Source organism: Thermobia domestica, chromosome 5 (genome assembly GCF_964235325.1).
Source record: "Thermobia domestica chromosome 5, izTheDome1.hap1.1, whole genome shotgun sequence".
NCBI classification, from domain to species: domain Eukaryota; kingdom Metazoa; phylum Arthropoda; class Insecta; order Zygentoma; family Lepismatidae; genus Thermobia; species Thermobia domestica.
In genome coordinates, this window is record NC_137458.1 from 115,937,536 (window position 1) to 115,950,073 (window position 12,538).

The 12,538-nt window shown below is 35.8% G+C and overlaps 1 protein-coding gene across 6 annotated transcripts in view; it reads left to right on the forward strand.

Annotated features, from left to right (window-relative positions):
* The window catches only part of LOC145686057 (HEAT repeat-containing protein 5B), a 356,761-nt gene that overhangs the window by 299,645 nt on the left and 44,578 nt on the right, over nt 1-12,538 (forward strand). For all 6 annotated transcript variants that reach the window (XM_081758948.1, XM_081758949.1, XM_081758950.1 and 3 more), the window contains 4 exons: nt 4,644-4,825; nt 7,084-7,326; nt 8,274-8,484; nt 10,259-10,522. In XM_081758948.1, coding sequence (XP_081615074.1) covers nt 4,644-4,825; nt 7,084-7,326; nt 8,274-8,484; nt 10,259-10,522 — 900 coding nt within the window. The remainder of the gene's footprint in view (nt 1-4,643; nt 4,826-7,083; nt 7,327-8,273; nt 8,485-10,258; nt 10,523-12,538) is intronic.

Consider the following 12,538-nt stretch of genomic DNA (forward strand, 5'->3'; position numbering starts at 1 on the left):
AGATTGGAATACAAAGTAGAAACTTGATGCAGTTAGCTAAGGATAGAAGTCAGTGGAGAGCTTTTGTGAACGCGGCATTGAACCTCCGGGTTCCATAGGCCATAGAGTTAAATATCTGAGTGTATAGCAACCAGAAATATTTTGAACATATTTAAAATATTGTCGAGTATATCAGGATATACAAATATATGTTATAGTCGTGTCTTGTAAGAAAACTTGTAAATTGTAAGAAAACTTGTAAGAAAACATGTAACGAATATTATTAATTATTAAGCATCAGTCAAATCTATCAAGGTGGTTTCCGTTATTTTCCGCAATCATATTAGAATAAAACTCATATGGGTTACCTGATAGGAGCATGTATTCATGTCCTGCTAAAACAGTAGATTATAACTAGTCCAGTCAAATTAGATAAAAAAAACCTAAACCCAGAAAAAAATCATAACAAGCTGAAACTTTGCACATACGTTTGGGAAGGTGTATATAAATAACATACTAAAAGTCCCGAAAAATCCGATGACGGGTTTGGCCACCATAGTGGAAAATGGCGGCCAAAGTTTGTTTTTTCAAGATAACAACTGGTTCTCAGTTTAATAGCTATAACTCACGTTGTGTTTGCACTATTGATTTTTTTTAATACTTCATTCGAATAACAAGGGATTTGGCTTACAGACTATGCATTACACTTACCAGTTTATTTCACATGCGGAAAGTAACGGAGGAATTTCCTTTTAAAAATCCCCACAATTTCCCTTCTTCCAATTAGTTTGCTTATATATTAGCCCAGAAAAAAAAATCATAACAACCTGAAACTTTGCACATACCTTTGCGAAGGTGTATGTAACAACATTCTAAAAATTCCAAAAAATCCTGTGACGGGTTTGGCCGCCATATTGGAAAATGGCAACTAAATAGTGATTTTGAAAAGTCCTTACCTTAATAGCTATAACTCACGTGGTATTAGCACTATTGACGTTACTTTTATTTTACTCGAATAACAAAGGACTACGCTTTCAGACACTTACCAGTGTATTACACACAGGGGAAATAACGGAGGGATTTTTTTTTAAATCCCCAAACTTTCCCTTCTTCCGATTACTTTCTCTTAATCAATTGACAATCTCGTCCTCTGAGAGTAGCAATTAAACTTACACTAAATACACCATAATACACACAATTTAACATCCAAAAGTCATTGAAATCACAGTGATAGAATCGGAATAACAAATAACTTCATTAAGTACTACTCCTTGACTATGCATAGAGCGAATAAGGCATTCTGTCAAGCTACATTTCCCAGCTATGTTTACTTTTTCAACGCCAGTTGTCACATCTCAAGAGAAGTTCCTTGCGAATCTAAAGAACAAATCTAGATTTATTGAAATACTTTCTAAGCATTTCACGGCTTCTGGCACCAGTGTTCTTCAAGCCTCTGGAGATGCAGATACCAGACTGTGCGTATAGCAATAGAACTCTGTCAAACAGTCACATCCAATATTAATTATTGGAGAACATATTGATCTGCTTGTACTTTTGGCCTCATTAGCAAGTGAGGAAATACAAAAATAACCAAGAGGGTTCTGTCGTTTTTTGTGGAGGGTTGTGTTCAATTGGCTCTCACACCGTGAGTTGAATGCGAATGAAGATAATGTGAAGGTCAGGTGTTGGTGTAGGTATATCCTGGTTGTGGCAGTTCAGTTACACCTTGAACTTGCGTAAGAACAGAATGAACATGGGACCTCCAAAGAGCGTCATAAGGGCGTATATGCTGTACAAGTTCAAAACTGGGGTCAAACGCCACTGCAACGGGGCGGAAGATATGCCAGGTCTTTGGTGAGGGCGTCGTGACTACGCGAACAGTACAGCGGTGGTTTAACAAGTTTAAGGACGGTGACGAAACACTTGAAGACGCACCACGTGCCGGAAGACCAACACATGTACAAACTGAAGATCTTCAGGCAGCAACGGAGGCGAACGGTGGCCAGAACTAGGACTACAATTCAGTGTGAGGAACTGGGACTACAATTCAGTGAGTCGAGAAACCATTCGGCAGGTCAGCCATCAACTTGGGATGCACAAGTTTAATCGATGGGTCCCACATGATTTTGACTCCAGGCCAGAAGGCAACGCGAGCAGACACCTGTGTTTTTGCTGTCTCGTCTGAGGAAGAAGCCACTTCTGGACAGGGTATTGACATGTGATGAGAAGTGGGTCCTGTACGAGACTCCACGGTGCCGTCATCATTGGTTAACATCCCATGTACCGGTTCTAAAACAGCCGAAACCAGCACTGCACCAGAAGAATGTCCTTCTGTTTGTTTGAAGAACTGGTTGCGGTATTGTGCATCGGGAACTGCCACCAGCTGGTCAGAGGATCAATGCAACTGTGTACTGTCAGCAGTTGAGCCGTGTTCAAGAAAAACTCAAAACTCTGGAGCCAGCACTTCTGAATCGCAAAGGGGTTTTCCTGTTACAGGACAATGCTAAGCCCCATAGGGTGGTTAGGATGACCCGGGACACTATTCTACGCCTTAGACGTTAAACATTATTGCATCTGCCATACTCCCCGGACATTGCACCGTCCGATTATCACCTGTTCCATTCGTTGGACAATCACCTTAGAGGATTCCAGTTCAAAACCCTAGTAGAGGTGCAAAATGCACTTGATATCTTCTTTACTTCACGACCCACTACGTTCTACAGCGATGAATCCATGGCCTTCCAGAACGTTGGCAGAAGGTCGTCGATGCTGATGGGAACTATTTTTGATCTTCCAGGTACGTCTTAGGTGACATATCGATGTTCGAAGATAGTGGGTGAAGAAGCGACAAAACTTTCTTGTTTACCTTTATAGATGCTACATTTATTAAACCTCGCAGGATAAAAGTCCCTTCTAAAGCCTTCATTTCAAGAAAATTGCAAGAAAATCTTCGAAACATTTTTATATGCTATCACAGGTGCGATACATCATCAGCTCCTTACCGCCAGGAAAAGTGAAAGGCATACCATTTGCTGAAGAAACGCAAAGACCTACAAAAACAAGTCGGCATTTTCAACGATGAGAATGCGATCTCTGAGTCCGTCACTGCTCCTGGTGAATTATTTCTTCTTACTTTGTACGGTGGTGAAAGGTCAGTGCTTACCTTAGATAAGCTGCTTTATCGAGCATTCATGAAAGCTATTGCAAAATATTCCGTCACAAGCAAAATTCAGTTGGAAGCTTTGCCATCTGCCAGTGTAGCAGCCCATCAGCACATATTTCGGGTTTATCATCAGGTACAACTCTGGAAGGGTAACAAGTTACTCCCTACTTCGTGGGGATCGCAGAGGATTGAAACGTGTTCGGAACCAATCATGACAGTGAAAGCTTTACCTCTGGATTCTCTATTTTAACTTACATATTGTAGCTGCGAGAAGGGATGTGAACACGTATTTAAGTGCAGAATATTCTCGTGTGTACATTGTACTGGAAGTGGTTCCACCAATTCATATTAAGAGGAAGTCAATTCCGATGAAAATACGAACGTGGACACTATTGAAACGTAATAATTGTTATTCAAAATCCAGACTGCATTTAGAAACATTGTATTGAAAAAGGCATTATGTTGTTAACGAATTCTAAAATTATGATTGCCTTTCATTTCGGATACATCAAAACATTGTAAAAGCCTCTATAATTGGAACTATTGCAGACTGTGCTCGTTATCAGATATTTTATTCCTTATAAGTGTTACTATTGATAAATTAAGAGAATTTGGTGACTCGTAGATGATTTGCATAAGATTAAGGATAAACTGGCCTCCGATAGAACCCTGCTACAACAGTTGTATAAATATTTATTTCTTTTCTATCATTATGATTATTTAATGCAAGCTTAATTGCTTCTCTCAGAGGTCGAGATCGTCAACTGATTGAAATTAATCGGAAGAAGGGAAAGTTCGGGGATTTTCCCCCGAGTGTAGGAGACTAGTAAGTGTCTGTAAGCGTAGTCCTTTATTATTCAAATGAAGTAAAAATAACATCCATAGTGCAAATACAACGTGAGTTATAGCTATTAAAGTGAGAACCAGTTATTGCTTTTAAAAAAGCATAGTTTGGCGGCCATTTTCCAATATGGCGGCCAAACCCGTCATCGGATTTTTCGGGATTTTTAGTATGTTGTTATATACACCTTCCCAAAGATATGTGCAGAATTTCAGCTTGTTATGATTTTTTCCGGGTTAATGTACATATTGACTAGACTAAACTAGAAGTGGATTATAACTGATAATTTCTGTGAAAAAATATATATATCTTAAACGTAATTTCAAATGTAAATTAGACGCTACTCTTAGAATTCTGTATTTGTGGTAATATAGAACGCGTGTTCTAATAAATTTAGTTCAAAAGGATAATGGAGCTTCCATATGTTATTACTTGCGACGAAAAGTATTACTTTCTAAGAATCATTGGAAATTTTTGCTACAAAAATTTAAAATTGATTCTGGTTAATGTGTTGCTCATATACGGAAATTAGTACAACAGAGTTGTACAGTATTTTAACTTGTGGGTAGTTTTATATGTAATGTTCTTTGAAAATGCAAGGTTTATTGTCAGATATTTGATTTCGTTATCGTAATGTCTACTTTTGATTTCTTTTTCAAGGTGATTACTTGGTTTTGCATTTATCGGATCTAGTAAGAATGGCTTTTATGGCAGCAACAAGTGATTCGGATCCTTTAAGATTAGAAGGCCTGAAAACTTTACAAGAAGTTATTGACAAATTTGCCAGAGTTCCAGAGCCCGAGTTCCCTGGACATCTTATCCTGGAACAATTTCAAGCACAGGTAGGGAGTCGTGTGTATCCGGTACTTGTTTGGTTGTGTAATGTTTTAAATAACGTGAAATGTTTGCAGTTATAATCATAAGTGATTGGATTGTTGTTGTTGGGATGATTTGGGGTTTAAGGTCTCTTGTCAGGATCTGCAGTTTAATGTGGGATCTAAACCAAGGAACTCCACTGGGAATCGAACCTGGATTTCCTGCGCAGAGAGCGTATACTGACCATGGAATCACGAGGTAATTCAGAAGTCTGAGGCTTAATCGGGAACATACAGAAAATAACAAGAATCGTGTAGACCATTCGTTGATTAAACGGATAGCAGGAAGCAACTAGTCACGTTTGAAACAAAGAGTCTTAAATTAAAAGTGGTAGGTGAAAGACGAGAGACACTTTGAAAGAATACATTTCTCCCGGAAGGTCCAAGAAAATACTGAGTATGTGATTTAAAACCAGTAACGAAAGAACTGCCTGTGTTTCCTTTTATCGTTATAGGACAAATTTAAAAGAAACGTGTAATAGTATTAAGGGGCTTTACAAGCTTCTTAACAGTTTATTAAATAGTTTTCGAAGCTCTTCCACAGTAATTTCCCTACTGGTCAATGTTCGATTAAAATCTTAAGAAGTTCGTAAGCCAGTACATCCTACAGTATTGAATCATACACTCTGTAGAGCTCCTTCGTGGCTAAGCGGTTAGAGTACGCGCGTTTGGCGTGGGAGACCTGGGTCGATTCCCGGCAGGAGCTCATGTGGTTCGGATTCCACGTTAATCAGTAGGTCCCGTCTCATATAGCCTTGCTGCTGAAAGAGACGTTAAACTCAAAATCAACTCAGTTCATACACTATGTATAATTTAGAGTAGTCATAAGATTGTTTCAGAGACAGCTGCCGAAACCAAGGGCCAGTCCCGATTGCCAGGAATTTCAAATAATCATCAACATGAAGGTTCCAACAAAACTACTTGTAACGAAAGCCCATGTACTCGGACGTTATATACAAACAGCCTTCTATAAAATACTGGACAAGAGTAGCGGGTCTTGGCCAGACAAAAAACTAATATTTAAATATCCTGTTCACTAAATCAGATATATCAGTTGTGGATAATCTTAGTATGCCAGTCTCAGAGTTAAGCTACATCCGCATGCTTTTATTTTGGGTTTTGTAGATTTTTTTTATAAATATGGTTTTGATACTGTTCGTATAAATTACGTGAACTGTTTAATATAATATTGCAAGGTAATTGGTCCTATTACCCTTTGAATATCACTGCAAAACATTCGTTTTGCTATAACGTCCGAACTCAGAGAAAGAAGTACGAAGGCCGAAAGCTGTTGTCGGCCAATTGAAATCTACTGAATGTATGCATTATCCTAAGCATTTGAGGGTTTCTTTGAGCCTTTGCTTTTTTAATAGTGTATCTTACTTGAATGGTGATACCTCTTAAAGTCGAAGTGTATCATTCCAAAAAGAAACCAAGAGACTGAAGTAAAAATACCTCAATCAACTGTAAGGAAAAAGTACTTCAAATGAAAAGGATTGGCAATGGACAAGTTCATAACCTGTTGAGAGAATAGTGTGAAGTAAATAAGAAAAATAAAAATGGAAGGTAGAGAATCGTTCGCAGAAAATTTAAGGTAATAAATAAAATGAGTAAAGAAGCATTATTTTAATAAGCTGGAAAGCTAGACATATATTTTGATTCATAAAAATTGAATTGTGAATTTTGTTCTATGGTAAGAATATTAGATGTTCTACTTCTTCTAGATGATGAATATTGTTTGTTATAGGTGGTGTTATTCCTTCGAATAACTGTGTGAATACCATTCTCTTTAATTTGAGCAACAAATGCGTAACTTACTCAGTCTATATTAAGCTAGGTTGTACAGTAAGGGACACTTCTGGATGGTACACCCATACGGAAATTTATTGCAAAAGGGTACCGTCCAGAAGTATCCCTTACTGTACAACATTGGTTTAGTTCTTCAGCACTCATGTAGTCACGTTTTCATTCTCATCTATTTATTTCTACTATAGACGTTTATTACATCTTTCTTTTTAATTCCAAGTAATTGATGAATAAACTCTTGATTACTACTATTTTAAATCCTGTGACTGATCGGAACTTCTTTTTAATTCTCTTGACTACCAAATCTAATTTTTTAGTGTTGTAAATACAAACAGCTGCTACGCATCCAAGATGCATTTCAACCTTAAGCTTTTTCCGCCCAATAACTGTTAACTCAACCTAATTAATACAAACAACAGGTGGGAGCAGCTTTGCGGCCAGCCTTTTCTCCGGAGACTCCTTCCCACGTCACTGCTGCAGCGTGTCAAGTGTGTAGTGCGTGGATTGGAAGCGGGGTTGCCCATGACCTTAATGATTTACGAAGGGTACATCAGCTGCTGGTCTCTTCACTCACGAAATTACATCGAGGTTCAACCACACAGTTATATAATGAGAGTTCAGCAACGTTAGAGAAGCTTTCAATCTTAAAAGCATGGGCAGAGGTATGTGGTCATTGTAAGAGAATTATCTCTAACGTAAATTTATATTTAAATAATACTTTGGCAGTAATCGAACTGTAATTTTAGTTAGTACTGACGTAGACATAGAAAAGTTTTTCAACACATTTTTCTTTTGATACTTTTCATGAATAGTCAGAATATCATAAGTAAGAAGATTGCAGACTTCTTTTCATTAGTAATGGTTTTGCTTTTAATTTATTATATTCAGATAAATTAATTAAATTAGCAAATGTTGCAGTTATTACTTACAAAGATCTCAAAATACGATTTTCTTTTCCTTAGAATACACAATTTTCATCACGATATCAGAATAAGGATAAAAGAAGATAAGAGAAAACTGTATATGAAGAACGGACTCACCAAACTTGATCAGTTTACGAATGTTCTTGTTCGTAATTTAGGTATTATATTGAGTCATGAGAAAGTCCATGCACTGTTCAAGCCTGGCGATTCCGTTGCATTATTTAGCTTTATCCATGTTGTTACTTTTTAATCTTTGTTTTGATGTCTGTAATTGAGATTCGTGTGAGGCCGGAATCTTAAAGGTAAAGCAGTAAGAAATCTTAAGTATTGTGCTTCAGTGTGTGAGATGAATTTCACTCATAGGGGGTTATTTAAATTAAGACAGTAAGTATCAATATAACCATATCAATTCATAAAGCAGGGAAAGGGTTTTTGAGTGCCCTTGCAAATCATTGAATAGAATAACATTATTATACCAGAACCTACGTTTATATTATAATAGCTTTTTGTACCTTTTTACTCTACGTATGATTCGATTAGCTTGACAGAATGAGTTCTAATGACATAAGTTTTTACATAAATCTTGTGTCACATTTTATTCGTGTTTCATTTTGATATCCTATTTTGTAATTTTTAATTTTATTTCTCCTTGTACTGTATTGTTACTAGAATGAACTTAATTGCAGGTATATATTGTTGCAATGGCAGAAAATGAAAATAGTGTAGAAGCCACTAAGAAGGAAAAATCCTTGGATGACTCATATGGTGAAGATGATTTTGGAGAGTTCGAGTTTAAAGGAGAAAGCTTGTTGAATTTAGTTCAACCAGAACTAGTAAGCTTGTCAAAATATTGGCTTGCAGCTTTAAAAGATCATGCGCTTCTTTCTTTACCACCTGGTAAGTGTATACTCGTATATTACGACCTTCAGTTAAAGAGATTTATAGTAATTTAGCGACCTAACTTTGCAATATATTTTTTCAAAATGTTTTAAATTTCCAAAAATTTGCAAATTCATCTATGTTGAGACTAAAAATTGTTAATTCCTCATATGTAATTGTAAGTTCAGGCTTTGTGACGAGAACTGCTTTTATTGGTATTTTCTTGTTTACTTTTAATTTATTACTCACTTTTTCCCCTTGCACCAGAGCTGACCTAGTTTTTGGATCAAAAGATCCAATATATTTCGATAAAAAATTTTCTTCTATGCCTTATGTCTGAAGGACTATATATAATGTAGCCAAGCCAAAGCCAAACTATCACTGAACTCAGTATGATGTGCTTATTCCGTAGAAAATACGAAAGCTCGATTTAGGGGCCGTTCAAAAATGTTGTGGCCCCAGATCCAAAAAGTAAGTATTAGTCAAAATCGCAATCTTTTGATTTTTTTCCCTAAAATTTTTGTTAGCTTCACGAAACATTATATTATCTTACCAGCTGCTTCTTATTACTTACTCGTGCTTTTCATACAAGTTGCCATCTGTCTATGTTTTGCCTCGGGGAACTGACGTACAGTGTTGCCGTTATTGTGAGGTTGTTGCTCTTGCACCTGTGTTGTATTCAGTGGGGATTTGTTTACTGTTTCTGCGTACGATAAATTTGTTATTTTGATGGATTTATCTCACAATTGAATTAATTTCAGGTTTTCCTGTTTAATCGAAATTACTTCAGCCTGTAGAGGTGTGTAATTTTCATTGACAGTTTATAAAGCAATGAGTACTTGTTTCATATATGTACCGACACAACACTGCAACAGTTGTTAGTTTTCACTCTCATTCCGGATTTGGGATCACAAATTGAATTATCATCTAATTCCTCCTCACTATCAAACTCATTCCGATATTTGCTACACCAGATATCTTCATATTCCTCCCAGTAGTTTGGGTCACCACTATGTTGTGTACACAGTTTCCTAATGCAATCCTAGCATTTATATGTTGAAATATCTTCCGTCATACAAATTTCATATGCAATACGACCAAAGTTTAGGCAACTTTTAACATGAAATATGTTTCTGCACACAGAGCAGAATATAATATCAATTGTTTGCCAAGTATGTGTTTCCTTCATAAAGCACTTAAATCCTCAGCTAACATCATCTTAAAATAATAATGGTACATATAACATGAAGCTATCTTAAAATGTAATAATAATAATAATACATACATACATACATACATACATTTCAAACCGATTGCCCGGCGTGTATAGGCTATAGCGAGTACCTCTGTCTTGATTATGGTGTTCTTATTGGTCGTATTTAATTTAGCGTTATCACAGTGTTTTTGTTTTAGAAAGCTCTTGGTAATTACGGTCGCACAATGCAAAGGTAGAAACGCTATTTTTTTAAATTATTAAATTCTGCTTCATTATTGGTACGTACTTACAAGAAAATCGCGTTATATGTGTGATTTAACATATGACATTTATGTTTTATTTGCTTGTTAAGTTAGTTTCAGATACAGCTTGTATTAGCTCAATATATACTGAAACATTCTCAATTGGATGACGAGAAAAATTTAGGAGGGAAACATCTGAAGTCTTTACTTAACTGTATTTTCTCGGTTGCAATAATCCCGATATCTCTAATTATTCATAAAGATTTAGAATACTCTGGCGAATGTTCTTTTGTTTTTATTAACTTGTTACTGTATGCTTTTTTTTTTTTGGTAGAATTTTCCAGTCAGCTGCCGCATGATGGAGGAGCATTTTATACTAATGATACAATGGAGTCTGCAAGACAGTATTATGTAACATCATGGCCTCCAATTCTTCATGCAGCTGCTCTGTGGTTAAACGATACAGGATTTGATAATGCTTATGTAGAGGAGAATGACGATGTGGGTGGAAATTCCAATATGACTCTCAATACAATGAATTCGACCTCTGGGAAAAGTGCAGAAGATATCAATACAGATAGATTCCATTTGCTTTTTGGTAAGTTGTATTTTTTCAATAGTTTCATCTATCAGGCATGAACGCCAATAGAATGCAGCTAATTAGTGTTTGGGTCACAAATTATTGATAAGACTTCTTGGATTCTGGCCACGGATTAGGTTGAAGTTTGAAGGAAAGGATAGGAAATGTTTGTCTTTAGTAAATTCTCATAACTAAAACCTAAGGTGCTAAAACGCTGGTCGATTGCTTTAGTAAAGGAAACAAATGTTATTTTTTCAAATTATAATTTTTTTGCATGCTGCTAATAACACTTTTAACTTGGTGGTATCAAACGTAACACTGCTTTGGACATAAAAGCAGTGTTGTAATATCGGACTTTCAACTATATTGTTGTTATCAGCAAAATATGACAGTGTACTTCTTATTTTTGATTTTCAGATTATAAAGTTACAAAATATTCATGAAATAGTATTTTGCAAAATTTTATAAAAAGTACTGTAAAACAGTATAATGTTTTTTGTTTTTTTTTTGTTTTTTTTTTTCAGTGTGATTCTGAAAACTTTCCGTGATTCTTCCCTTTAGTTTGGTATTCGTAGTTAATATTACTATAATAGTTGAAATAAGATATACGTATACTTACAAGGGACCCACGAACTTGAACACGAGAAACCTGATGAAATGTTCTACAGTAACTAATTGTAGGTCACTGAATCCAGTGGTAATAATCGTTTCCTTGCAAAATCAAGCAGTCAACAATAATGGCAGCAGTTCGTGGAGTATAGGCCAATTTTCTAGAGAAAGTATGAGAAGAAACGGAAAATTTGAAATGCTCAATATAGTAAATATGATTAACGATTTAATCTGCAGTATGTAGGAGCTCATGTGAATGTCTTACGTTAATCACAGTGTTGCCAACTCATTGAAAATCTTGTGTGAAAATAGTAATGGAAGAAAATGTCATAATAATGCGATGTATTGTAATACTTAAAGAAGTCGACACATTATTCGTGAACGAGGCCTTGTCATGTTATAAAACAGTGTTGCAAACTTCATGAAGTATGATGATGATGATGTATTATTCTGTTCGAAGGCAGGTCTTTGAACTGAAGGTACCTGGGCAAGGTAAACCCATGGTGTTTTGCCATTGCTCTCCATGGGATGATGATGACGTCCCAAGATGAGACCTACAGTTTAAAGTGACATCCGAACCATTTGTGCCCCCTCTGGGAATCTTGTTTGATTAAGTTTTTTTTTATTATTTTTATAATTTACGTTTATTACCTCTTTTGTACTTTATGAGGTTAGCAACATTGTTTTATAACACGAGAAAATCTCATTCACGAATAATGTGTCGGTTCTGTATTACAATACATCGCATTATTTTGAAACTTTCTTCCATTACTGTTTTCACACAAGATTTTCAATGAGTTGGCAACACTGTGATTAACGCAAGGCATTCACATGAGGTTCCACATGTTGTTGATTCGATCGTTTATCATGTTGACTGCATTGAGCATTTTAATTTTAGAGTTTCTTCTAATACTTTCTCTAGAAAATTGGCCTATATTCCATACACTGGCGCCGTTACTGCTTGACTGCTTGATTTAACATGGAAACGACGATCACCACTGGATTCAGCGATCTCGAATTAGTTACTGTAGAACATTTCATCCAGTTTCTCCTGTTCAAGTTCGCGAGTGTCCCTTGTTAGTTACATTAATTATAAGTTGATTATATTAATTACCTCCGAAATACGAAAGTATTCGAATAATTAATAATAGAAGTAGGAGAAGATAAATATTAGAATAATTTGTATTTTCGATGATAATTTTAAAGATATTAGGCTTTATTGGAAATCACAAACGATCAGATTTGGAAAATTGCTAAAGGTCGTGCTATCTGTACAACAAAACTGTGTATGAGATTAAGTTACGGAATTATAGAAGTAATAATATGAATTTATGAGATTAACTTTTAATTTGCAGCATGCCATTGGCCCATATTGTACCATATGTAATAGATATCAATTTTAAAGTATCATCCTGGGAGTTTACT